This window comes from Herpailurus yagouaroundi, unplaced genomic scaffold, assembly GCF_014898765.1.
Source record: "Herpailurus yagouaroundi ecotype Mexico unplaced genomic scaffold, PumYag 29, whole genome shotgun sequence".
Lineage (NCBI taxonomy): Eukaryota > Metazoa > Chordata > Mammalia > Carnivora > Felidae > Herpailurus > Herpailurus yagouaroundi.
The window spans coordinates 34,778,253-34,805,403 of record NW_024412377.1 but is presented as its reverse complement, the minus strand read 5'-3'; the positions used below and the strand labels follow the sequence as shown (position 1 = coordinate 34,805,403).

At 40.2% G+C, this 27,151-nt stretch overlaps 1 protein-coding gene across 3 annotated transcripts in view; it reads left to right on the top strand.

Moving 5' to 3' along the window:
• Positions 1-3,694: 3,694 nt before the first annotated feature.
• The window catches only part of PAIP1 (poly(A) binding protein interacting protein 1), a 35,212-nt gene continuing 11,755 nt past the window's right edge, over positions 3,695-27,151 (top strand). The window contains exons 1-9 of one of the 3 annotated variants that reach the window (XM_040496609.1): positions 3,695-3,911; positions 5,277-5,446; positions 14,346-14,531; positions 17,913-18,025; positions 21,266-21,377; positions 23,558-23,683; positions 24,739-24,845; positions 25,358-25,475; positions 26,237-26,291. In XM_040496609.1, the coding sequence (XP_040352543.1) occupies positions 5,348-5,446; positions 14,346-14,531; positions 17,913-18,025; positions 21,266-21,377; positions 23,558-23,683; positions 24,739-24,845; positions 25,358-25,475; positions 26,237-26,291 (916 nt within the window). In that variant the 5' untranslated portion in view covers positions 3,695-3,911; positions 5,277-5,347. Of the gene's footprint in view, positions 3,912-4,183; positions 4,688-5,276; positions 5,447-14,345; positions 14,532-17,912; positions 18,026-21,265; positions 21,378-23,557; positions 23,684-24,738; positions 24,846-25,357; positions 25,476-26,236; positions 26,292-27,151 lie in introns of those variants that run through there. The other 2 variants (XM_040496591.1, XM_040496603.1) reach the window with 2 other exon arrangements.

The window sequence follows — 27,151 nt, the reverse complement described above, 5'->3', positions numbered from 1 at the left end:
GGCATCCCATGGACCAGTCAAATTGACACATAAAGTTAACCATCACAAATATCCAGGAGTGCAATTTCTGGGTTATATGGTAGTCATATGTATAACTTTTAAGGAAATTGTCAAACTAGTTTCTAGAATGATTATACCATTTTACATTCCCACCAACAAGTGACTCAGTTTCTAGTTTCTCTACATTCTCGCAAGCATTTGGTGTTGTCACTATTTTCTTCTTTTGCCATTGTGCTATGTAGGTAGTGAAATCTCATTGGGGTTTTAATTTTCATTTACCTAATAGCTAATGATGTTGAACATTTTCCCCCACGGGCTTAAATGCCATCTGTACATTCTCTTCAGTGAAATGTCTGCTTTGTCCACTCCCTAAGTGGATTATTCTTTCACAGTTGGGTTTTGAGAGTTCATATATTCTAGGTACAGGTCTTTTGTCAGTATATGGTTGTAAATATCTTCTCCTATTTAAATTTTTATGAAAACTTTCTCCTATTAGCTGGACTTGAAAGGCTGCACTGTCTACTCCCATATGGTCCAATGGGGATTTTTTTTTAATTTTTTTTAAACGTTTTATTCATTTTTGAGACAGAGAGAAACAGAGCATGAACGGGGGAGGGGCAGAGAGAGAGAGGGAGACACAGAATCGGAAACAGGCTCCAGGCTCTGAGCCATCAGCCCAGAGCCCGACGCGGGGCTCGAACTCACGGACCGCGAGATCATGACCTGAGCCAAAGTCAGCCGCCCAACCGACTGAGCCACCCAGGCGCCCCAACCAATGGGGATTTTGAAGCCATTAAGTGCTACTGGTTTCTGAAAAACAATCTTTTCTTTTTTAAAGCATTCATCTTTTAACTTAAATCTCTCAAGAACTAGGAAAGAAAACCAGTCTTTTCATCATCACTATACTGGTGACACAGGAAAGGAAAAGCTGTATTGCAGGTGATTCCCATCACTGTTAAAAGCCTTTATGTACCAAGTACTGGGCTAAGATCTAAGGGTGTAGAGATGAAAGGTGGCCTCTGGTTGGGGTGCCTGGATGGCTTAGTGGGTAGAACGTACAACTCTTGATCTTGGGGTTGTGAGCTCAAGCCCCATGTTGGGTGTGTAGTTTACTTAAAAAAAAAAAAAGTGTCCTCTGACTTCAGAAGTAGTTTAGTGAAGAGGACAGTTAAATAGACTAAACAGTAAAAATCCAGCATACTAAGTGCCAAGATAAAGTTTTTCCAAGATACAACTATCATAAGGGAAGCATCTAAGATTAGACAGCTTGGGGAAGTCTTCTGGAAAAGTTCTTTCAAACCCAGCTTAAGGAAACAAATTCTTTCCATATTTTACAGCAGGTCCTTTTCCCAGATTTACAACATATTTTCCAGCCTCTCCAAATTTAGCCCTACCTTCATAAATCAATAAGAAAGGCCTAAGTGTGGAGAAGGAGCATTTCTGATGATTCTCTCCAGAGAGTCCTACCTGGTGCTCATGTTTGTGTGTGTGTGGCCTCTTGGCATTTTTTAAAAAAGTAGTCTCTCCTCCCAATGTAGGGCTCAAACTTGCAACCCCAAGATCAAAAGTTGCAAGCTTTATAAGTGAAATTAGTCAGAGAAAGACAAAAATCAATATGACTTCACTCATATGAGGACTTTAAGAGACAAAACAGATGAGCATAAGGGAAGGGAAACAAAAATAATATAAAAACAGGGAGGGGGACAAAACAGAAGAGACTCAAAAATATGGAGAACAAACTGAGGGTTACTGGAGGAGTTGTGGGAAGGGGGGATGGGCTAAATGGATAAGGAGCACTAAGGAATCTACTCCTGAAATCATTGTTGCACTATATGCTAACTAATTTGTATGTAAATTTAAAAAAATTAAAATGAAATTTAAAGAAAAGGTTCTAAGATAGGAAAAGACAAACAAACAAAAAAAAAGAGTTGCAAGCTTTACCAACTGAGCCAGCCAGGTGCCCCTGGCCTCTTGGCATTTTGCATTACCTACCACCTGTCACTTAGTCCTATAACAGTCCCCAGATGGATATAGTCCTTGTAGTATCTTGGCACCTTTTCTGCGAAATGTGGGTAATTGGAATGGCTGTCTCATAGGATGTGAGGATTAAATAAAATGATAAAAGTAAAGCTCTTGAAACAATGGCTGGCACATACTAAATATTAACTATTGTTATTGTGATGAAGCTAAATCCATCCCTGTTATCTCTAAGTCTACCTTTCACATCTCATAAGAATAGGGGTAAAGTTACATAACAGTAAATAGGGAGAAGGCACAGGATAACATCTCAATTAAAGATACCCTGATGTCTCCATGCATGCATAGTAGCCTTAGTCTCAGATAAGAATGTCTCAGGTGTAAAGAAAGTGCTAGCCATCATCAAAGTTCCTAGGGGAACAAGAGGGTAATGAATGCGACCAAAAGCCTGGCACAGGTCGAGGGTATCTACCTAATGGAACATTAGGATAACTCACTCTCACTGTTTTGGAATATACAGTTTGTGAGTCCTTCCTGAAGAACAGAAAAGTAAGAAGTGACTGACCGCTACATAAAAGAATGGACTTCAATGTCCCCATCGAATTTTTACACTGTTGTCTTGTCTTTGTAATAAATACTCAGTGCTACAACATACTTATTATTTTAAAGATGAGGCAAATGAGGCTCAGAGAAGCTAAATCCCTGGCTTACCTAGGATCACACAGGCTTTAAGGGTCAAGGCCAGGATCTAAGCCAAGCTCTGGTCCACTTTGAATCCTACATTTTTCACCACACCAAAGAACCTTACTTTTTGTTGGCTTCCTTCCCTTCAATTTTTGCCAACAATCAACAGCATGAATCATTTATTTAGGATTGCCGTAATTAAAGCCATTCTTCTCACTCATTTAGGTGAAGCTGTTAATATTGTTTTTATTAGTAAGAAGAGAAAATGGTTAACATGAGTTTTGTTCCTAATTGAAATGATTCTCAAGATGACAAGATTGAAAAACATTAAACCTGACTTAATATAAAGGGCTACAATCAGAGTTTGTGAGGATATTTCAGTATAACAGTAAAGAAATGATTTTTTTCTCCTTTTCATTACTTACATTCATTCTTCATTTGGCTGTCACAGCACCAGACCTGACAAAAACAATAATTTACACATAAGTAATGTCTAGAACTTTGCTGTGCAATGCGGTAGCCACTAGCCACATGTACCTACTGAACACCTGAAATGTGCCAATCCCAACGGAGACGTGCTGCAAGTATAAAATACACATTGTGTTTTAATTAGTACGAGAAAGGGGAAAACATCTCATTAACATTTTTTGTATTAGTTACATGTTGAAATACCATTTTGGATATATTCGGTAAAGTAAAATAGATTAAAATAATTCCACCTGGGGTTTTTTTGTTTTTTGTTTTTTTTTTTTTTTTTACTCGTTAATGTGGCTTCTAGAAAATTTGTAATTACATAAGTAGCTTGCGTTTGTGCTCGCGCTATATTTTTATTGGACGGTACTGGTAGACGACGAAAAAGAGGGTAATTTCATTGAAAGGTAGTGCATTTTGTGAACATTTCCGGACGGGAAGAGAAAAGAGAAGACTGAAGCCTGGGCACAGTAGGTAGGACCTACTCTGATAACTACCTTATGTGAATTGAAAGGGGCGGGGGAGAGAGGTGCATTTTGATTGCGTTCCCCCCTCCCTCCCCCGCGGCCGACCAGACAGGTGGCGGAGCTTCTCCCGCAGCGGTCCTTCCGGGCCAGTCCTCGGGCCGGCCGGCTCCGGGTCATTGAACACACCTGCGCGCCCACGGAGGTGCGCGTCCGCGAACCCTAGCGCTGCCTCCACGCCCCCTCCCCCCGTATTTTTATTTTCCTGGCATCAACCGTCAGTCTCGCACTTCTCTACCGAGAGGCACCGCGTAGGTAAGGCCTGCCTGGGGTGAGCACCCCTTTCTCCTCTCGGCCCGCCCCGGGGGGTGGGCCGAGATGCCCTCGCCCGGTCCCCGCGTCGGGCAGGGCTGTCCGTTGGCCGGGAAGCCACTGGCCGAGCGGCCTGCTGGGCCGCGGCACCCAGCCCGCCACGAACCGCAGCAGACGCGGAGGACGCGCCCGGGGCCTCCGGGCCGCGGGGGGCCGCTGTGACCCGCCTTCGCCCCCGCCGCGCCGAAGGCGGGGGAGCCGGGTTTGGGGGAGAATCGAAAAGCGGAGGGCAGCCGCGGGGGGCGGGCGCTCTGGAGCGGCGGGTTCGGCGGGTGCTCTGGCTGCGGTCCGCTCCGCCCGAGGCGCCAAGGAACCGCGCAGGGGCCCGCAGCCCTCCTCCTCCATGAGGCCCGAGTGAGCGCGGCGGCGAGAGCCGGCCCGCGGCGCCTCCCCCCCGGCGTCCTCTCCCGAGCGCAGCGGCAGCGGCCCCCGGCGGCGGAGGAGGAGGAGCATGTCGGACGGTTTCGATCGGGCCCCAGGTGCTGGTCGGGGCCGGAGCCGGGGCCTGGGCCGCGGAGGGGGCGGGCCTGAGGGCGGCGGTTTCCCGAACGGAGCGGGGGCTGCTGAGCGGCCGCGGCACCAGCCGCCGCCGCAGCCCAAAGCCCCGGGCTTCCTGCAGCCGCCGCCGCTGCGCCAGCCCAGGACGGCCCCGCCGCCAGGGGCCCAGTGCGAGGTCCCCGCCGGCCCCCAGAGGCCTCCCCGGCCCGGGGCGCTCCCAGGTACGGAGCCGCTCTAGGGGACCTTGTCCTCCTGGGCCAACGCTTCCCCACGGCCCTTGGCGCGCGGCAAGGCCGGCGCTCTTTTTCCTTCTACCCCCCCCCAACCCCCCCGTTCCCCGAAAGCGTTCCCCGAGGGGCCCGGTTGCTCCGGGGTGGGGACGGGCCCGGAACGGGGTTTGGAAGGTGGCTGCCGGAATCCTTTGTGCGCCCCGGCTGGGGGGAGGGGCCCAATGCGCGGTCTCTGAGTTCTGCCGTCCGGGGAGGAAGTAAAAATCGCCTCCCCCTTCCCAGCCTTGGAAAGGGAGACCTTAAGCGTGCAACCACCTCTTTTAACTCCTTAAAAACGAAAAAAGGAAAAAGAAAGCTCTCGAGCATTCATTTAGGAGGCAGGTATGGCCATAAATGAGCTAAAGCAGCCTATTGTTCCTTTTTGCAGGCTTTCTGTATATATCCTGGCGATAACCTTAATATTCGTGACAGTTCTTGTTTAACTCTTAAAAACCAGTCCTTCTCCTGTGGCTTTTCAGCAGATAGTAAGTTGCTATACAAAGGAATGAACGCATCTAACACCCCGTTTTTCCTTTCTCAGAGCAAACGAGGCCCCTGAGAGCTCCACCTAGTTCACAGGATAATATCCCACAGCAGAACTTGGAGTCAGCAATGGCTAAACCCCAGGTGGTTGTAGCTCCTGTATTAATGTCTAAGCTGTCTGTGAACGCTCCTGAATTTTATCCATCAGGTTATTCTTCTAATTATACAGTAAGTATGCCTTTTTACTACAATTCTGGATTAATATTACTGGAATAACGTGATTATTACTTTATGTCATTAATCGGTATTATGGAACTTTCTACTACACATAAAAACGTCATGAATTCTTTACACTCTCCAAGAAACCAGACAGATTCAGGAATATGTTTTGTGGTTTGTGATGTTCAAAATATCCATGTAAATTGAGAGTAGACCTTTTTGTCTTTTTTCACTGTATCCCCGGTATCTATAGAGTATTTCTAGCCTAGTAAAGGATATACTTAGGGCACTTTCAATATATAAAACTAAAATTTGTGTCCAGGGCCACCTGGGTGGCTCAGTGGGTTAAGCCTCCGACTTGTGCTCAGGTCATGCTCTCAGGTTAGTGAGTTCCAGCCCCTGATGGGGTTCTCCCTGCTGTCAGCACAGAGCTGGCTTCCCATCCTCTGTCCCCCCCCCCCCCCCGTCCTGCTTCTGTGCACTCACACTTTCTCTGGTTCTATTTCAAAAATAAACATTAAATTTTAAAAAAACTACATTAAAAAAATAACAAAATTTGTGTCCAGACTAAGTGGATGATCTATAGAATAATGGCCTGGCAAAGCTGATTTTAAATTGGATTTCAGCAAGATAACTGAATATTCATTGGTAGTTTTAGAGTAAATTAAACCATAGTTCTGCTGCGGACTAATTTGAGGTAAGCTTTTTAATGTTACACATCTGGACGCTATTATGTTAAAACAAGTGTTTCTGGTTGTAATTAACTAAAGAAACGTAGGAGGTTTTGATAAAGTGTTTACACAAGTATGAAGAACTTTTAAACTTTCAGGTTCATTTTTGTCAATAACTTAATAAACTGAACTCCTTCTAAGTGGGAGAAAACACAACACAATTGGGAATATGTCCTGGGTAAATGCATAGCAATTGATTGTAGATAAGTGGGGCAGGAACCATTAGAGGGTTAAAATGATACTTTAGCACAGAAGTCTTCTTTTTCCTAATTTCTTAGTTTTACTGACATTTAACCCAATAGTGTACATAAAGGTTAGCTCAAAGTTTTACAAAATGAACACTTAAGCAACCAGTGTCCAAACCAAAAAAAGGAACATTAACAAAGCTCCCTATGTGTCCTCCTAATCATTACTGCTCTCCAGGTTAACTACTATTTTGATTTACAAGTTTTGCCTGTTTTCAAAGTTTGTATAAAAGGACTCATACAGAATATATTTTTTTCACTTTTTTTGACCTTCAAATTAATCCATGTTTTAGCTTATAATTGAAGGTGACTTAATCTAGCATTCCATTGTGAGAATATACCACAGTCCCATCTTGTCTGTTTTTGTTTTAATATTTGTCCCCTTTGTCTCCTCTAAAATGTTTTTTTTAATCTTAAGGAGGCTTCACGCCTAGCGTGGGGCTTGAACTCATGACCCTGAGATCAAGCGTTGCATGCTCTACCAACTGAGCCAGCCAGGCACCTGTTTCCCTTTGTCTCTTGATAAACATTTGATTGTTTCCACTTTGGGGCTATTATAAATAGGGCTGCTATTCTACCCATGGGTACATACCTAGGAGTGGAATTGCAGGGACATAGGGTGGTCAACTCATTTTTTCCCCCCCAGAGGTTTTAAGTAATCTCTACACCCGGCATAGGGCTTGAAGTCCACATCAAGATCAAGAGTTTTATGCTCTACCAACAAAACCACCCAGTTGCACCGGTAGCCAACTTTAATGGAGATTGCCAAATAGTTTTCCAAAGAGAATGTTCCAGTGTACACTCTGAGTAGTATGTAATTTCCACTTACTCTGCTTCCTTGTCAGTATTTGGAAATTTCTGTTTTTAAGTTTAGCCATTCTGGTGGGTATGTGGTATCTACTTGTGTTTTTTTATTAAATTTTAATGTTTGCTTATTTTTGAGAGAGAAACTGTGTGAGTAGGGGAGGGGCAGAGAGAGAGAGAGAGGCACAGAACTTGAAGCAGGCTCCACACTGTCAGCACAGAGTCTGATGTGGGCCTCTTACAAACTATGAGATCATAACCTGAGCCGAAGTTGAATGCTTAACCCACTGAGCCATCCAGGCGCCCCACTACTTGTGGTTTTAATTTGTGTTTACCTGATAACTAATGATGGCACACCTATTTTGTTGCTTCTTGGGTGGGGGGCAGTGCTTTCCTTCCATATTTGATAGAAAAGGTATGGAAAAACTGTACCCCATGTTTTAGAAACTCCATGCATCTTAGACTGCCGTAGGAAAAAGCTTTGGTGGGCATCTGGATGACTTGGTCAGTTGAACGTCTGACTCTTTGATTTCGGCTCAGGTCGTGATCACATGGTTCATGAGTTCGGGTGCCACATGGGCTCTTGGCTGACAGCAAGGGGCTTGCTTCAGATTCTCCCTCTTTCTCTGCCCCTCCTCCACTTATACTCACTCACGTGTGCACGCTCACGTGCTCTCTCTGAAGATAAATAAACTTAAAAAACAAAAAAAAGCTTTGTGGCCGGGAAGGGGAAAGGATAGGCATTCAGAAAGAGCAGTTGATTTGATGTCAGTCATGTAAAATAGAAGCGAGGACAGCTTGGATTCTTGCCAAAAAGTTGTATTTGGCTCGGAGAGGAAAAGAACCATTGGAGAGCTGTGAGTAGTTGAATTAACTCTTGAAGAGCACTTTCAGACAGCCACATACTGTTTCCCATTTGTCTCCCTGTTGGGCCATTTTATGATAGGGATGTGTTTTTTTGTGTTTTTGTTTTTTGTTTTTTCCAGAGTTCTGTATCAACTAGTTTACATAGTTCAGGTGACTCCTGGGCTACAGAGCCATGTTGGTCCACTTATTTTGAGCCATTGTCCTCTGTTAGGCACTCCTTGATATCTTCTATTAGATTAGTTTCTTCTATGCTCAATTGGCCAGAACAGATTGCAAACCAGAAGCCCATGGCTCGTGTGTGGCCTGCAGGTGTGTCGTCTTTGGCCCTCATTGTTTTTCCTTTTTTTTTTTTAAAGGCCTGTTTAATAGTACTTAAATTAGATGTTGCAAATCTAGGGGCGCCTGGGTGGCGCAGTCAGTTGAGCGTCCGACTTCAGCCAGGTCACGATCTCGCGGTCCGTGAGTTCGAGCCCCGCGTCAGGCTCTGGGCTGATGGCTCGGAGCCTGGAGCCTGTTTCCGATTCTGTGTCTCCCTCTCTCTCTCTGCCCCTCCCCCGTTCATGCTCTGTCTCTCTCTGTCCCCAAAATAAATAAACGTTGAAAAAAAAATTTAAAAAAAAAATGTTGCAAATCTAAATTTTCTGGTTTCTGTTAAAATCATAAGATGGGGTTGTACCGGACTGTTAACTTTGCTAGAGCAAAAAATTGTCTGCAGCTGAATGGAGGCAGCCACCTTAGATGGAATACATGACCTCTAATTGCTCATTGGCTTGCCTCATTTGTTTGTAATCCGCCTCTATTCTATAATCATTCAAGATTGCTACCCCTGCTCTGGTGCATTCTCTAGTCTTCCTCATTTACCCTTTTACCCTCTATCAAAGGTAAGTGTTTTACTCTGTCCACTTAGTCACAGAATGGCAGTATCCTTGGTTTCTCCCTGACTCTTAGGATAGGGTCTTGTGACAGATAACAGTAGCCATAATCCAAAGTTAGTTATATTCACTCACTCATTCAACAGATAGTTGGATTCTTACTGTGAGTCAAGCGCTGGGGATACAGCAGTGAACAAAATAAAAGTGCCTTAAGTCTGCTTTGATATGCATGAAAATCTGGGTATCTTTGAACTGGATCTGTTCTCAAGTACTCATACTTTTTTCTGAAAGCCTTTATGATAGTTGCTTGTGCTTTCTCAACCCTGCCAAGATTCTGAACCCTTTTATCCTCGAGTCCTTCCTCTAATCCCACTGCTAGAATTTCCTGCTTTCTATGCTTTCTTACCAGGGAGTTGCTGTATCTGTCAACTCCTGGCTATTGCTTCTTCTCGGATCAACCATTACATCTTGAATATTTAATCACAGCTCACTTACAAGAACCAAAAATTCTACATAGGAATTCACAAAGCATTTATTAAGAAACAAAAATCCCCACCCGTCAAAATCCCTTCTTTCTTCTAAGAATGTTCCCCTCAAGTTACTGCCTATTTCTTTTGCCTTTCAATAGTGATGTTCTCCTAAATGTAAACTTATTCACTGTTAGTACTATTTTACTTCTCAGTGATCAAACCTCTGTAGGCTGATCCCCCTATTTGATTTGGTACTATTTTTGTGACCTTTACTGATGCTCTTTGGGTTTTAAAATCTATCGTCCTCTTTTTATTTATTTGTTTATCTACCTTGAGAGCACGAGCGGATAAAGGGCGAAGAGAGAATCCTAAGCAGGCTCCATACTGTCAGTGCAGAGCCTGATATGGGGCTTGATCTCACGAACCGGGAGATCATGACCTGACCTGAATTCAAGAGTCAGATGCTTAACCTACTGAACCACCCAGGTACCCCTAAAATCTATTGTCCTCTTAACCCTCATCTTAGTAGACTGACCACCGTATGATCTGTGCAGTTTAACAAGTCCCAGTGAGTCTGGTCCTGTGCTAGGGGCCAAGGGTACCTTTTCAGTCTTTTAGAAGTTCCTCTTTTTATAAAAACTGAATATTTAAGATACCAATTTTAATTTTTCCCTCTCTCTGCCTAGTGTTTCATTCCTAAGACTGCAACCATTGTTCTTTCAGATTTCAACTCCTAAGATTTTTCTGTAGCATTTGCCTCTGACCACCTCTTCTTTTTCCTTTGGCCACTGGGGCAGTGCTTTCTTCATCCTTCCAGTTTGCAGATCATTCCTTCTTCACTCAGACTGTAGTCCCCTGAGGTTCTTCCCCCCGCCCCCCCACATTTTATTACCTGCCTTGGTGATCCTACCTGTCACTTAGAATCTGACCATTGCCTGTCTACTGATACTGAAATCTAATTCTTTCTCTGAACTCCTGCCTTGTGTTTGTTTTGACTTGTTCATGAGAATCTCACGTTGAAATTCAAGTATAAAAAAAGAATTTATCTTCTGCAAGCCTTTTTTTTTTTTATATTCTGACTAGCTGTGTAGGCCAAAAACAGTATATTGACTCCTGTTTGTCTTTCACACTCTTGCCCCCTTCAAACTAAAGTAGTCTTGACTCTGCCACCGTCTAGGTGTCTGATCGGTTTCCTTTTATTCCTGTTGCTTTGGATTAAGGTCTTCTCTGTACCAATGTATTCAAAGTCTTCCATGAAAAGTGCATTGTCTAACTGTCCCTCCTAATCTCTTGGCACAGAATTCTAAGAAAAATAAGTAAAACTTCATCCCTCAGCTTAAAAGCCATTTAACTCCACATTGAAGACTGATGAAATTTGTACTTGGAAAAATCTGGTACTAGAGAAATAATGCAAACACATCGGAGTGCTGGTCTGTCCAGAATACTCTGTGCTTCCTTTTTTCCTTGAAATGGCAGCTTGTGAACCAGTCCCCTGTAATGCTTATAATCAGAACAGCTCTACTCTCCCTTCTTTACTTTTGGACTTTGGGTTCTCTTAAAAGAGTTCTGCTTCTTTGAGACTGCATTTTTGCCACAGTGAGTGACATTTGATAGAAACCAGAAATTAATACCTTCAGCTAGGATGTGTCGGGTTCCTGCTTTTCTGTCAGTAGTAACAGGACACTCCAAATCTATAAAACTCTATATGTCAAAGTATTTTTAATGTAAAATGTATATGTAGCTAATATTAAGTGTATTTAATGTATGCATTTATAATGCTTAACTGCTTTCAGTTTTATAAAACAGTGGTCACTATTTACAATATGAACATTCATGGGCTCCAGAGCTGTTATCCCTTGTCTATCTTTCCAGAAATTTTCACCGTCTCCAAATCTCTTAAAATTAAGCTGTCCTAAAATACGGTTCTGTTCTTCCCATTTAACATTAGTGATTTCTGTATTAATAGATGTAAATCTATCGTGTTTAAGTGGCTATTTGATCTATTACATGGATATAAGGTGGTATATTTAGCCAGTTCTTTGTTGATTGTTAGGTGGATTGTTGGCAATGAATATTCTTGTACATATGTCAAAGTTGGAATTTAAGCCTTTGTCAGTTCCTTGGAGTGTAGCATAGAGGTTAGAACCACAGGGTTTGTTCTGTGCTCAGTTCTTCTGACTAGCTGTGTGACTGCAGCAATTACTTAAGTTGGTACATGGTCTTTCCTTGTTCCAACCTTCTTTGCCCAATGGTTTTTCCACTGGCTTTCAAGCCAGTCTTAGTGTGGTCCCTAAGATTGTACGTGATTTCCCATCTGCCTCATTGATCTTGTTAGCTATTACCCCCTCTTCAGTGTCTGTTCTGGCTTTTCTTAAAGGTATCAGATAAGCACCTATCGTCTTGAGGCCTGTGTGCTGCCCTTTTTTTTTTCTTTTTTTTTAAATGTTTATTTTTGAGAAAGAGCACGAGTGGGGGAGGGGCAGACAGAGTGGGGACAGAGGATCCGGATTGGGCTCTGCTCTGACAGCAGCAAGCCTCCTGTGGGGCTCGAACTCCTGAACCCTGAGATCACTACCTCAACCAAAGTTTGACTTTCAACTGACTTGAGTCTCCCAAGCGCCCTGGGGCCTATGTGCTTTGTAAGCCTACTTTCTAAGCCTCAGATACTTGTATGGCTGGGTTTATTTTGTTTTTCTTTTCATCTTCAAATGAGATGTTAACTCTTCTGAATCCTTCCCTTTTTTTGTTTTTGCTTTTCTTTTCATTCCAATATAGTTAATCTACAGTGTTATATTACTTTCAGCCCACCTTTTTTCATAGGATATCCTAACATGTGAATAATGTCTTCCATGGTGGAAGATAAGCTCCACTGGAGGAGGACTTTGTCTCCTTTGTTCATGCCAAGACAGTACCCCTCCAGCACCTAGAACAGTGTTTGGCACTTAGTAGGAACTCAACAGTGAACACTTTTGAATAAATAACCAAAGGTGACTTAACTGCTCTGGGTTCGTTTCTTCCATCTGTGCCAAGTTTTTTAGGGTTAAGTGAGACAAGCTTGCAGAGCTCTTAACAGTGTCTGTCGCATATTATACATAGCTTATTAATCAGGGTATCCTCTTATATACCAAGAAGTGTGGACTTTTATTCTGTTCTTCAGATGCTTTTAGGTGTGGTTCTTTAGGTATGAGAACATGACTGTGGCATTTGTAATGTTTTACTGTTTTCCCAGAAATGTAGAAATTTGCTGAACTCTTAATGCCTTACTATGTGCTAGTCACAGGTCTAAGGGCATTTACTTATTAACTCATTTAATCTTCAGTCATATAGGTGTAATGTTTATGATGAATAAATTTGAATTTCATCAATGTTAATTTCTTTATTTTAGAGTGGAGTCATTTTTAAAATCTTATTTTTTAATTTTTTTGATGTTTTTATTTTTGAGAGAGAATGCAAGCAGGGGTGGGGCAGAGAGAGAGGGAGACAAAGAATCTGAAGCAGACTCCAGGTTCTGAGCTGTCAGCACAGAGCCCAACGTGGTGCTTGAATTTGTAAACTGCAGCATCATGACTTGAGCCGAGGTCGGCAGCTTAACCGACTGAGCCACCCAGGTGCTCCTAAAATTTTATTTTATTTTTTTTAACTAAGCTCTGTACCCAACGTGGGCCTAGAACTCATGACCCTGAAATCAGGAGTCTCTACCAACTGAGCCATCCAGGTGCCCCTAGAGGAGAGTCATTTAATTTGCATTCAGTTTTGAGATCAGAACATTTAATGTATCAGTTTACCTGCTCTTCTCAACAAACGCTATGAGCATGATATGGGCACGTGAATCTGCTCTTCCTGCAGTTGGTCTTATTTCCTTAGTGCGTCTCATAGTACATGCAACTAATGTAAAGTAGCATCCCTTTAATTTTACTAAGGAAAATTTGGACTCCTGATTTTTTTTTTTTCTTTATGCACTCACTGGCTTTAGAACCTAATCTCTTCATAAAATGCTTCTATGTTGTCATAATTCTTTCATGTGGTTTCTCATTTGACTCCTTTTGGAAAAGAGTAAGTTTCATTAGTATAATTCTTATTAGGTCATAACTATTAAGCAAATTTCAGAATACTTTGGTTGGTGTTGGAGGCATTGCAAGTATCCAGGTTGATAATCGCATCTGAAACCTTTTGCAGTACTCACCCTGTTCAGCCTCTTGCCATTTACTAAAAGACTGAAAATTACCAAAGGTGATCGTGGTAAAACATAGTTGGAAACTGCTACAGTCAAGGTTGGCTAGAAGCCTGGATATAGCAGCCCAAGTCTGCCAGTTACACTGTGGTGAAATTTGTAGTCCCTTAACTATATATTTCTCTGTCCTTGGGAATTAACAGATGACAGACTTTACTGGGTTCTTTTTTCAATATAGAAATTGTTAAATAACTGTAAGAATATGAAGAGTGTGATGACCCACGCGCCCCCCCCCCCCCCCCCGCCACATGGCCCCAACAGTTAGGTACCTGTGACCTAACTGTGGGCATTCTAATGTCTCTATCTGTGGCCTCTTCTCCCTTCCCACTTTGAAGCAAATCGCAGTTCTTGTACCCATAAATAGATCAAAATCTTAATTTTTATATTGGTGTTATATTAAAATATTGGTTTAAATTTTGTCATTCATCTTATAAATCTGCCAGGGATGAGAAGACCATTTTCCACCCAGTTAGGTGGTGTCCTTCTGCTTTAATGTAACACTTCGGCTATTGGGGAAGGAAGAATAGTTCAGTGGACTTAATTTTGCTAAAGAAAATAACAAATTTTATCGTGTGAAGGATCATTTGTTCTAGAGACTTCTCACCTTAAAGCTGCCTTAGTTTTTTTAGCCAGTTTCAAGGATTAAAACTTTTTGTTGTTGTTGTTGTTTTTAACTTTTGATCTATAGGAATCCTATGAAGATGGTTGTGAGGATTATCCCACTCTATCAGAATATGTTCAGGATTTTTTGAATCATCTCACAGAACAGCCTGGCAGTTTTGAAACTGAAATTGAGCAGTTTGCAGAGACCCTGAATGGCTGGGTTACTACAGATGATGCTTTGCAAGAACTTGTAGAACTCATCTATCAACAGGTAGGTTGGCTGATGGCATGGGTGATCATCAGATAGCTTCCTTGAAGCCCAAGAGTGGTGTTGCTCCTTCAGGGAGGCCAGGTTCATGTTTCCTGGCTTCCACACTCCTTAACTCTTTAAGGTTCTTGGGAGCTCTCAAGTCTCTGTTGTATAAAATCCCTGTAGTGGGGATCTAGGGCTGGAGCCAGACTGGAGATTCAAGGCTCTGTACAGTCAGTCAGAAGGAATGTTAAGACATTTATGAAGAAGGCTAGGTAAGTATCCTACCTTTTTTCCATCCCACTCTGTTTCTAAAGGATCTGAAATTAACTGTAGTTCTTTTCTCTTAGGTGTTGAATTATATAGCATTTTTGGATTAAGAGAAAAAAATCATGGGAGAACTTTTTTGCCTCATAAAGGAGTCATTTAAAAAAAAAACCCATAAAACACTGTTGAGTCTTAACATTAATGCTTCTATCTTAAATTTCCAAGGATTTACATCTTAATTCCGTAATTCTAGATTGTTCACACAAAGTTTAGTTTTGATCCTAGTGTATTGATCAGTGATACATTAAAGCTATTTTAAGGGGGGCAACTAGATAACACTAGATTTTGAAGACCAATTTAAGGGCAGTGTTTGAAACTGACCAAAAACAGTGGGAGGGGACTAGAATTATAAACACAAGTGTTATTTAAGTCCTTGCTGAAAGAGCAACTCGAATTTGGAGTATTTGGAAGGGTGATCATGGTGGCCGGTTAATTTGGAGTATATGGAAGGGTGATTATGATGGCTGGATAATTTTCATCCTACTTAGTGTTTCATTTGATTGCTTTTACAATTGGTTCTGGGTAGTTCGTGGACCCCTTGGTATTACCCGGCAACTCTCAGATTTGGAACATGCCTGAGATTTTAGGAAGATAGAATTGCTCTATTTGTCCTCATACCTACTTTTGGCCTCTAGGTAGGAGAAGAAAATGGAGAAATTATACTTGAAATTGCTTTTCTGGTTTCTCTTCTGTTTTAGTTGCAGCACTTCATAGGCTGCCTGGTTCTAGTTCTTCAGGGCTGGACAAAAGGATTGTAGCCTGACAAACTACAGTTTTTGTGATTGTCTCAAAGCCAATTCTTAGAATATGTATTCCTTATTTTAAGTTTTGATACTCTGTGTCAGTGATACAGGTTTTTACTTGTTTTTACATTTCATTGAGGGAATGTATAGTAACAGAATGCCTGTTATAAAAATGGCAGATTAAACCTACATATTCAACTTTGATTCCTCCCCTAATACTGCTAAAATGATGGGATTTTTAAGAAGCCATAAGCCTGTAGGGGCTGAGATGAGGAGAAGAGATGGAGACTAGAAAGCAGGTGGGTGAGTGGTAACTGACTTGGCAGATCTAAAAAAGTTGAATTCCAAGCCAGTGAGGAAAACTGAAAATCCCCCCTGATTTACTGAGTAGAGCCTTTGGAAAGCTCTAGGACAAGGTTGGAATGAGACTAAAAAGATTGCTTGGAAATCTTTAAAAAAGAAAGAGAGACCCTCTCCCTCTTTTTGCACTGAGTAGCCAGTTTGAAGTTTTATTGTAACCCTTCTTGAGAAGTTCTTGAAGGGAAGTACTCCACCAAAAAGAATTAAGCCAAGGACAAAGATGTAGAAACTAGGAAACTGCATTTTAGAGGAGCGGCTAAGTGGATTATCTAGATGGTGGTGAAGGAGATCCCAAGATGATGGCCAGGCTTTGCTGGCGTAGGGCAGAAGACTCCAGGCATGATTCCTGGTAAGGTGAGCATAGCTGCTGTGGTTGAAGATGTTAAGAAACTTAAAAACTTGTGAGTTTAGGGGTAACATCAATGAGACTTAAGTAAAGAACAGTGTAGAAAAATCAAGTCCAGGGAAAACAAAGTTGTGTAGGAAAGGAGAAATCTGTGTTATGTGGTCCAGCCATAAATGGAAACACAAAACCAATCAGATCCTGGTATAACGACATTGGTAGATGGAAAGATTGGCAAATAGCAGAATGGAGTAGTGTTACGTGAATATCCGGTGAAAACTGGATATTCCTTTTCCATGGTGGGAAACTCATAAGAAATAATAACTAAACCGAAATCCCGGAGCATAGAGATACAGAGGTTGAAACCTTTTCAGCTGAAAGAATTGAAAGTGGTTGTCTGTGGAGTGTAAAGGTGAGGTGTAGTGGGGAAGTATGACATTTAATAACAAGCCTTGTAGAGCTTCTTGCCTTTTAAGTTGTATGTGATAATTTTAAAAGTAAACTAAAGGAAAACCGGCAATGTCCATAATGGGAAAAGTATGATTTTTGAATTTCAAGTCTTCTGTGGTACCAGATATGCATACGTGATCTCAGGAGAACCCAGTCTGTCTGCTGTGATAACAAGGGTCCCTTGTGAGCAATGAAATAAAAAGATCTAATTATAACATAGGTACTGTATGCTAGGCAATGCTAAACATTTAACATGTAATGAATTAACTCACTTAATCCTCCATGGTTGCAAGGTATTACTCTTCTCCCTTCTACACATCTTAACAGAAGTTAAGTGACTTGTCTAAGATTTACCACAACTCCGTAAGTAGACTCCGTATCGGGTCAGAGAGGCATCAGACCATCCGTTACATCTCTACTCTCTGGTTAGTTACTACCTTTTGTAACCTTGGTCGAGTCCCTTAGCCTTTTAATGTGTTACCTAATATTGGGTAGTAAGCCATGTTGTCTCTACTGTTCTTTAAAAGCTGTAATTAAAGTTAAAACTTAGTTTCACATAGCCAAAGCAGTACTATCTTCGGTACATAGTGTCTTGCACTGTCTTAGTTTTTGGAAGAGCTTCTCATTTCCTCTTTACCCCAAGTGTTTTTGGAGTACTCTTTAAGTGTTAATCTCTCATACCAGGTACCATTTATCACCTCTCCTAGGAATCAAGCAGAAGCCCATGGAGGGTAATTGATGTCTAAGGTCTCCATGCAGGCCTGGGAATGTTGTTCTGGACTGCTAGATGCCAAAGTCTCTGCTATCCTTGCCCTAAAAAACACCATGAAAAAGAATCGTTTGGCAAATACTCTTATTCATAACTAGCACTGTGCAACTGAGCACATGTATACATCCTATGCAAAAATTGGCTAGTATAAAGAGATCTTCTTAATTTGCTTTCTGGTAACCTCAAGTAAATTGTGGGGAGAACTTGCCTTAAACATTTTCCTTTGTTCTTGTTCTTGGTATGAAGTTGGGAGGGAGCGTTAACTTAATTTCCTTACGCCAAACAATAAAGACTTGTTCATTTGTATAATGTCAGTTTTAGGGGTGGAAATGTTTTTCTTAGAATGTTGCTGTTAAGTATTTGCATTAATAACAATGTATTTGTGTTACAACTTTTTTTCTTTTTGAAAGGCCACATCTATCCCAAATTTCTCTTACATGGGAGCTCGCCTGTGTAATTACCTGTCCCATCATCTGACAATTAGCCCACAGAGTGGCAACTTTCGTCAGTTGCTGCTTCAAAGGTCAGTGTGAACATATGAAGTTAAAGGAAAACTTTAAACCTACTAGAATTCGACGATTCTTTTCTAAAGACTGTGTGTATTATGGAAAGTTGCAGGGGAAGTTAGGGTGGACCATTCTTTCTTGTATTATAGTATGGTATGTACTGTTAAAAATTTATAGTCCCACATATCAGTCTCTTTTTTTCTGTAATGATCTCTGCTTTTGGTTTTGTGCTTAGATGGCCCTTCATGTTCCAAGATCTTAAATATGATCACTTATGTATTTCTTAGTACTCTGTACTTTCAATTTGAATAGGTCCTAATTGCTACAGGCTGAACTAGTTTGAGTTTTATCCCTACCATTTTTAAAATGATCCATTTCCTTACTGATTTGAACTGTTAACTTCCTTAAACTACATCCTAATATTTGGGTCTCATTATATTCCATTTATTACTTGTTCTATTTTTATTTTATTATGATACTATTAAAAAGCTCTAGTTTTTTAATACCTAGTATATTAGTCTCCTCCCCGTAGTTTTTGGGTAGAGTTTCCTTTGCTATTCTTGCATGCTGCTTTTCTCCAAAGAACCTTAGAATCAACATGTGAAATTACATAAATCTTTTTGGTATTACTAGATCTTTTTGGCATGACTTTGAATTCATAAGCTAATCTAGGGAAACATTTTCTTACTGGAATCGTCTTATTCAATTACAGGGTTGTCTTCAAGTTTATTACAGTTAGTCCATTAGTTCTTTAAGGATACTTTTAATGGTTGTAGTGTATTCCATAATTTGGTTAAATTGCACTGGAACAGAATAAGGATTCCAAAAGTGACTCCAGAGACTCTTGAAAATAAGGCTTTTGATGAAGGTCCTACTTCAGATATGTATGTAGAAGGTAAATTGTGCTGCTGACAACTGGCTAGCCATTCATTGGGGGTAGAAAAAAGATGGGTTCCTGTCTACACCAAAATATATTTCAAATATGTAAAAGACTCAAAAGTGAAACACTAAATACTAAGAAACTAACAATTAAATCTTAGGTCTTGCTTAAAAGGGCTTTACCAACCTATCCATAAGTCCTAAAACAAAAGATTAAACCTAATTACATATAAATTATAATATGGGGTGGGGAGGAAGGGTCCTAAATTTATATGAAGGAAAGAAAAAACGGGAATTTGTAACACATGGCAGTGAACTCATTTATCTAATATGAATGGCAATGAACTCATTAATATGAAAAGACGGGCCTCTTAGGAATGAGGTAAGAAAAAAATAATTATTTTAATAGAAATATTTGAAATGGCTCTGAATAGGTAAAATTTGGGAAAATATAAATGATAAAATTTTAAAAACCTATTTAGCCTTAACCTGTATTTATAACTCCTGGAAAGATATGAAAGTGGGCACTTCTAGGAGCTTGCATGGCAGAAAGGCTGGCTTCTGTTCCTGTGGACTGCTCACCCCTGGCTGTACGTTACAGTTACCCAGAGACTTAAAATAGGGCTGAGACCCTGTCCTCATTGGAAGTTCTGATGTAATTGGACTGAGGTGGAGCCTGGGTTTTTTAAAGCTCCCCAAATGATTGTAGTCTGTAGCCATGGTTGAAAACCTCTTCTGATTCTCTTGACTCTACCCGAGCTTGGAGCTTCCATAGTACTGTGTTACTGTCGGAGATATTAACGTAAGTGCTAATCCTTTAACAAGTGAAAAGCAGGGCTTGATTCTGTTACCTAACTTAGAAATGTATACATATTTAGGAAAAAAGAAAAGTTAACCTTCATGGCCGTTATCTCTGGGTTGTAGTGACTTTATTTTTTATACTTTTCTGTTTTTAACCTTTCTGAAATAAGCATGTATTGCCTTTAATTAGGTCTTTAGCCTAAAAAGATTAGTTTAGAGGTGTGGGTTGTTCTCTAGATAACCATTGCTGCCCAGGGGTACGAATTTACCTTTGCATATTCATTAACATATCTTAATGTATAATAGAATAGTCATTGCACTTAGAAAACAGATCATTTCCTTGAAATTCCTACCTACAAGGTCATAAAAGGAGAATAGCCCACAAGGTGTTTGGATAACTGGCATTAATTAGCTCATCCTTTCCATTATTAAACGGGGTGTTTTACTTAGAGATATCGCAACTTTTGTTCTGATGAGGAATTAATGTTTAGAGAGTAACAAATATCTGACTCAAACGAAATGTTGCTCATTTAATGTAGCTTCTAAGCTATAAGTCATATAGACACGATAAACTGTACTGGGTTTATGGTTGATTCACGGGCTGATCCAAGGTAAAATCTTGGTAAGCAGTGACTTTTTTTTTTTTTTTTTTTTTTTAGGAAAAGAGAAAAATTTTTTTTTAATTTGACATAGCCAAGCTAAACTGGTCCCTCATACATGGAAGCCATTCAGTCTCCATAAACCCCTACTTCTGTCCTTAAAAGAACTCTCAAAAAATCAGCTTTATAAAACATGACTTTCCTAGAGTCTTTCACCACCTTCTCAAGAGAGATAAGAAAAAATATTTAACACCAAATTGGTAAACATTTAAAGTACATTCTAAAAATCCTTTTAGTAGCAACAGACACCATAATTCACTGACATGGGTTATGACAGGTTTATTGTGATTGTTTTAGATAACTTCTAGGATGGCAGATGGGCCAAGTGGAGGGGGGCAGTGGGAACAAAGCAAGGGAAACTAAGTTATTTGGCTCCTTTTGGTCTCTGGGATATTGAGACCAAATTCATTGCTTTCTGTTTTTATGTGAATTTCAATTGGAGACTTTTCATTTCTCTGATTTGTGTAATGGAGGTTAAAAGAATAATGGGCTTAATAAAAATTCATTGTATTTTCAGTTGGGGACCCATCTATACATGTTTCTTAAGATGTGTTTTAAAGTTCATATATTCAGAATAGAACATTTTACAGAGATAATTTGGGTAAAAACAGTGCTTTCTTGACAAAAAGACTAGAAGACAAAGGTGAGGCAGTTTTTCTTTGTGGTGCCAATATACGATGTACCTCATGAAACCTATGTTGCTTAAACAGATGACAAACGCATCAGTTTCTTAAAACTAGGAACCTTAGTATGAAAAAGCACTGCAAATTCCAATAAACAGGAACACTTCTTATCCTAAAAAATCAGAAGATTGTACTTATCTCTTTATTGCTTGTGAACAGTGAAACCAACAGATGGTTGTCTTGTTTGTACAAAAAACAAAGCAATGTGAGATTATAAAAGGTCTATCTTCATTAGGTGTCGGACTGAATATGAAGTTAAAGATCAAGCTGCCAAGGGGGATGAAGTGACTCGAAAACGATTCCATGCATTTGTACTCTTCCTGGGAGAACTTTATCTTAACTTGGAGGTGAGGACAAAGTTTTTTGTTTTTTTGTTTTTTTTTTTTTTAAGTACTGACAAAACCTGAGAACATAAACTGACCTTGGTAAGGAATTTGTATTTGCGTTACACCTTTACATTAAGGATGAAGTTGAAGAGGGGCGAGGGGAAAGAGAAATGACTCTGTACCTGCAGGCAATGGTGTGGGTGTGTGTCTTAATGGAACGTCTGTAATGTTTGTTTCTCCTGTTAGGAGGGTGTTGGGAAGTAGTTACTGGGAATTTTAGTCTTTGTGTACTTTTGGGAAGCCGTGGTTTCAATGCAAATTTAAGCTTTTGAAATCATACTTTCTTGAATCTTCACACATTTCGTATGTGGACTTTAGATGGTGGTTCACAAGCAGTCTATAACACACAAAGCTTTGAGTTAGAAGTGGGGACAGGAGAATTTCTGGGGGTTTTTCCTACCCAAATTCACCCAGAATTACAGTCCTTGGTCCCATTTTATATATGAATCTTCCACATAAAATGCATTTATCTGAAGTATAACTAAACAAGTTTGTGAATTGGTGGTATACTTGAGTATGTGCTTGTACTAGGCAACTAAGTGCTGAATATTACTCTGTAAAGGATTTGCTTTTTTGATTAGTTAATCCCATATATGGGTTATACCTGCTTTAACTTTGATTTGAAGACTTAATCATAAACACCACTGAAAACACCCATGAATCCGCTATCAAATGTGCATCTAAATGGTCTCTGTCCGATCTAGTGCTTAATTTACTATCCCTTTTTTACCATAGATGGACATAACTTTTAAAAAAAATCTCCTGCATTAATCTTTTTCAGTTTAATTTTAATATAAGCCAAAATAAGAGCACTCATCTAAAATGTGCTGTAAGGGGCGCCTGGGTGGCTCAGTCAGTTAAACATCCTACTCTTGAATTTAGCTTGGATCATGATCCCAGGGTCGTGGGATCAAGCCCTCTTCAGGGCTTGGGGCCTGCTTGGGATATTCTCTCTCTCAAGAAAAAAAAAATGTGCTGTAAATGAAGAGTCATTTTAAGAATGCCGTTGAGTGTTTACCCGTGTGGAAGTAATGATGCCATGTCTGTGAGAAGTGTAAATAAAGATGAGGTATGGCTCCTGAGTCTGAGTCTCTTCTGGCTGGAGAGCTAAGACACTTAGACCATTCTGATGCCAAACAGTATTTTTAAATAGTCTAAAAAGCAGAGTAAAATGCTGCATGTTCCAAAAAAGGTGGTATCTTAATAGAACAGAGAATGTTTTATGAAACAATAATTTATATAGGAGGCTTAGATTATCCTGATCATATGTATGATAAATGAAAATTTTTACCTGTAGTTTTCGGTTTACCTGTTTTTTTTTGTTTTTTTTTTTTTTTTTCTTTTTATTTTGAGAGAGTGTGTGCAAGAGTGGGGAGGGGCAGAGAGAGGAAGAGAGAATGCCAAGCAGGCTCTTTGCAGGGCTGGAACAAAATGTGAGATCATGACCTGAGCTGAAATAAGCATTGGACGCTTCACCAACTGAGTCACCCAGGCATCCCTGAGGTTTCCTGGTTTTATTAGAAGTTTTTGGTTTTTATTATCTTCTTTGCTGTTTATTTTTGAGAGAGTGCAAGCAGGGGAGGGGCATAGAGAGAGGGAGACACAGAATCAGAAGCAGGCTCCAGGCTCTGAGCTGTCAGCACAGAGCCCGATGTGGGCTCGAACCCATGAACTGTGAGACCATGACCGGAGCCAAAGTCGGACACCTAACTAAGCCACCCAGGCACCCCTATTAGAGGTTTTATTTTATTTTTTTAATTTAAAAAAAAATTTTTTTTTCAACGTTTATTTATTTTTGGGACAGAGACAGAACATGAACGGGGGAGGGGCAGAGAGAGAGGGAGACACAGAATCGGAAACAGGCTCCAGGCTCCGAGCCATCAGCCCAGAGCCCGACGCGGGGCTCGAACTCATGGACCGTGAGATCGTGACCTGGTTGAAGTCGGACGCTTAACCGACTGCGCCACCCAGGCGCCCCTAGAGGTTTTAAATACATGTAAAATAAGTCTAATTTTGTGAAAATACCAGAGGATTTCTGTCTTTTATATTGTTTAACTGCAAACACTTATTTTGCCAACATACCGGACCATTCACTAATCTGTGATATTTTGGCATGGTTGCTTTTCATTCTTTCCCAAAAGATCAAGGGAACAAATGGACAGGTTACAAGAGCAGATATTCTTCAGGTTGGTCTGCGGGAGTTGCTGAATGCCCTCTTTTCCAATCCTATGGATGACAACTTAATTTGTGCAGTAAAGTTACTGAAGGTAGGTTTCACTTCTGTTTATCTTGAAATTCACTGTTCTACCCCATTTGTATATGATTCAGAGGACCGAAAGTATGCATAGTATGCGTGTGAATTCAAAATTAAGTTTCTACTCTAAATGTTGGCCTTTTGGTTTACTCTTGAATTTAAATATTGGAAAAGCAGCATGTACTGTTTTTTTTTTAATGGAATAATCCAAATGTAGAAGCAAAAAATGGAAGTTCTTCACCCCCATCTCTAAATTTCCTTTCCTTCCTTTCCCATGTCTGTATGTGTGCCCCTATAAATAAGATCTTTCTTCCTCTTTGTGACTTGCTTTTTTATGATCTAACAAAGATCTTAGATCTTTGGCACAGAAGATTTACCTCTTGAATCACTTCATCTCCATATGTGCAATTGTTTGTGTAGGTTCAGTTCCCACACAAAGAGTGGGTGGGCCAGTGAGCATTGCATCCTTAAATTTGATGAATGTCAAATTTCTCTTCTAAATACTAAACCATAGTACATTCCTACCAATGGTGAATGAGTACATCGCTTTCCCCATATTCATATCAATGATGATCCAACTGGTCCTAGTTTCTGTTTTGTCATGGGTAATGAGTATAAACAAAAATTTCATTTTATTTTGCATTTTCCTAATCATTGGTGAATTTAACCATTCCTTCATGTTTGTGTTAGCCATTTTTGTTACGATGAATTACCTGTGTATATCCTTAACTCACTTTTTCAATGAAGTTTATATTTTTGTTAATTCAGAGTTTCTATACTTGCATATTTCAATAAGTGATATGTTGATTAAAATCTTATTGCCTATTTTATTCATACAGGGAGCATACCATATAGTCATGGACACACAAAACCTATGATTGAGTTTCTCTCCGTCAAGAAAAACAGAGGGTATAGAGATTTCCTGCCTGTTAGATGGTAGAATATAATTGGGAATATTTAACTTGCCAAATTAATTTTGTTCAAAGAATGCTTGAATTGCTGCTGATACTTCTATAGGATTTCTGTACTTCCTTGAATTCCAAATCTTACTGATCCCTGCTTTTTTAGTTGACAGGGTCAGTTTTGGAAGATGCTTGGAAGGAAAAAGGAAAGACTGATATGGAGGAAATTATTCAGAGAATTGAAAATGTTGTCCTAGATGCAAATTGCAGCAGGTAGGTAGATGGCCAGTAGATCTCCATTTTTTTTTCTGTGGGGTTTTTAATCTGCTATATATCAGAAGAATTAAAATCTTCTAGATCTAGAGAAAGGTTTTCTTTAAAGATAGAATATCTTATGCATGGCTTCTGCTTACCTAGCCATTTTTGTTCAGTTGTGTTTATAAATGGAAAAAGTTAAGATTTTCCTGTGGTAAGATAGGAGTTCATTAAAAAGTAAAATGATTCGGACTTTAAATTATTCAGTAAATACTTCGGTAAAGTACTGGAAGTCCAGTGTAAAGTCCAGAGGCATAAAAATGTGGAATGGCCACTACCTTTAAGAACCATATAGTCACAGATGGAACAAATATCAAGACTGCTTAAAGTACAGGAAACATCTAGAAAATCAAAGCACTTGGATATACATGTTAAATTTATAAAACAAAGTTTTAGGAGTCTCTGGTATTCTGGAGTCTGACAACACTTCTGGTGGATATACTTAACTCCTTTTCATCTTCTGTCTGCAGAGATGTGAAACAGATGCTCTTGAAGCTTGTAGAACTCCGGTCAAGTAACTGGGGTAGAGTCCATGCAACTTCAACATACAGAGAAGCAACACCTGAAAATGATCCTAATTATTTTATGGTATGCCAATGTTTTCATTTTAAGTTTTGCTTGTTGCTTGGCTCCAAATTTTGGAAATTTCTAGATGAGTTACATAAAGATAGTCTCAGAATTTAATGCCTAATAACTTTTCATTGGCTTCGGGTCACATGGCAGCCAGCAGACTAGGTAAATAGGAGTAGAAATGTGGAATCCTCTAGGGGAAGGGTGAACTGGAGAAGGATCCATCCAGTGGCAAGGGAGATCAACAAGGCTTGGACTTGGTTGAGTATAGGGATTCTGGGAAGCAGTTCCAGAGAATTTATAATCAGAGGCCCAGATCTCAAACTATTACATTGTATGTTGTAGTAAGTTAAAATAAAAGTGGTGACCAGGTCAATAATGCCCTGAAGCTCCCAACATAACCAAGCATAATGCAACTATGCAGGACTGCTTCTATAAGCCCAGTCTTGGAAATTCTTTTAAAAATGGTGGGGAGGGAAGAACCACAACTAAAAATAAGCTGACACAATGCTAATCACAGTGTACCACAAAACAATTCATCACGAGTGTGACCGAGAATAGACAGCAGGGTTAGAGCCACAAGAACTTGAGAGAATAGAAATCTGAAAACCATGGACTTTCCCAATGAAATGAAAATGGCTATTAGGAAGTTAGGTTTTTGCTTGTTCTTGCATTATCAGATGCAGATGAGTGATATCAGCCATGCTTCATTAATTCATGTGCTTTAAAAAATCAATTTGGAAATGGTTACATATTTGTATCACTTTGACTCATCCTAGAATGAACCAACATTTTATACCTCTGATGGTGTTCCTTTCACTGCAGCTGATCCAGGTATGTTTCCAGTCCTTTTCCCCCCATTTCTTGGTAAGCTAGCAAACTACAGGAAATCCTACCCTTACCACCCCAAAGTTGTAGCTTTTTGAAGCAGTCACTTTCTTCTGAAATACACGATGAATGTTTATCTCCTATGGAGTATTCTTTACAGTGCCCACTTTGACCATTTCAAATGGAAAGTCTAATTCCATGTATAGAATCTTGTCACCCTGACAGTGAAGGATTGGAAGAATTCTTCAGTTAAATGCAACCATGTTTATATCTTCTCTAACATTTCATTTTTATACTGTAAGCTTTCAGTTGGTTAGAAGGGAAAGATGGTTCTAGTTCACTACATAGTCTACAGTGTTCGTTACTGTGGGTTCCTACTAGCAGATACTAAGAGTTACATGGGTTTCGTTAATAGTAGGTCAGAGTTAATTAAAATCTAAATCTCCGCACACTTCCCCTTCCGGAAAAGAGACATTTATAGAAAGATTGCTTTCATTGTGACCAGTGGGATTGCAGAATGAGCAAGAGAAATTTTTCCCGTTTGATACAAATTACAACCAGCTTGTTGGGAATTTTCCCATCTGTTTCCTCTGGATAGCAGGTGCTCACTATCCTGTGCCTCAGGAAGTGGGAAGAATGCTTAACTTTCAACTTTAAATTAGGAAAACATTCGGGACATCTGGGTGGCTCAGTCGGTTAAGTGTCTGACTGGCTCAGGTCATGACCTCACAGTTTGTGAGTTCAAGCCCCACGTCAGGCTGTCTGCTGACAGCTCAGAGCCTGGTGCCTGCTTCAGATTCTGCCTCTCTCTCTCTCTGCCTCTCTCTCTCTCTCTGCCTCTCTCTCTCTCTCTCTCTCTCTCTGCC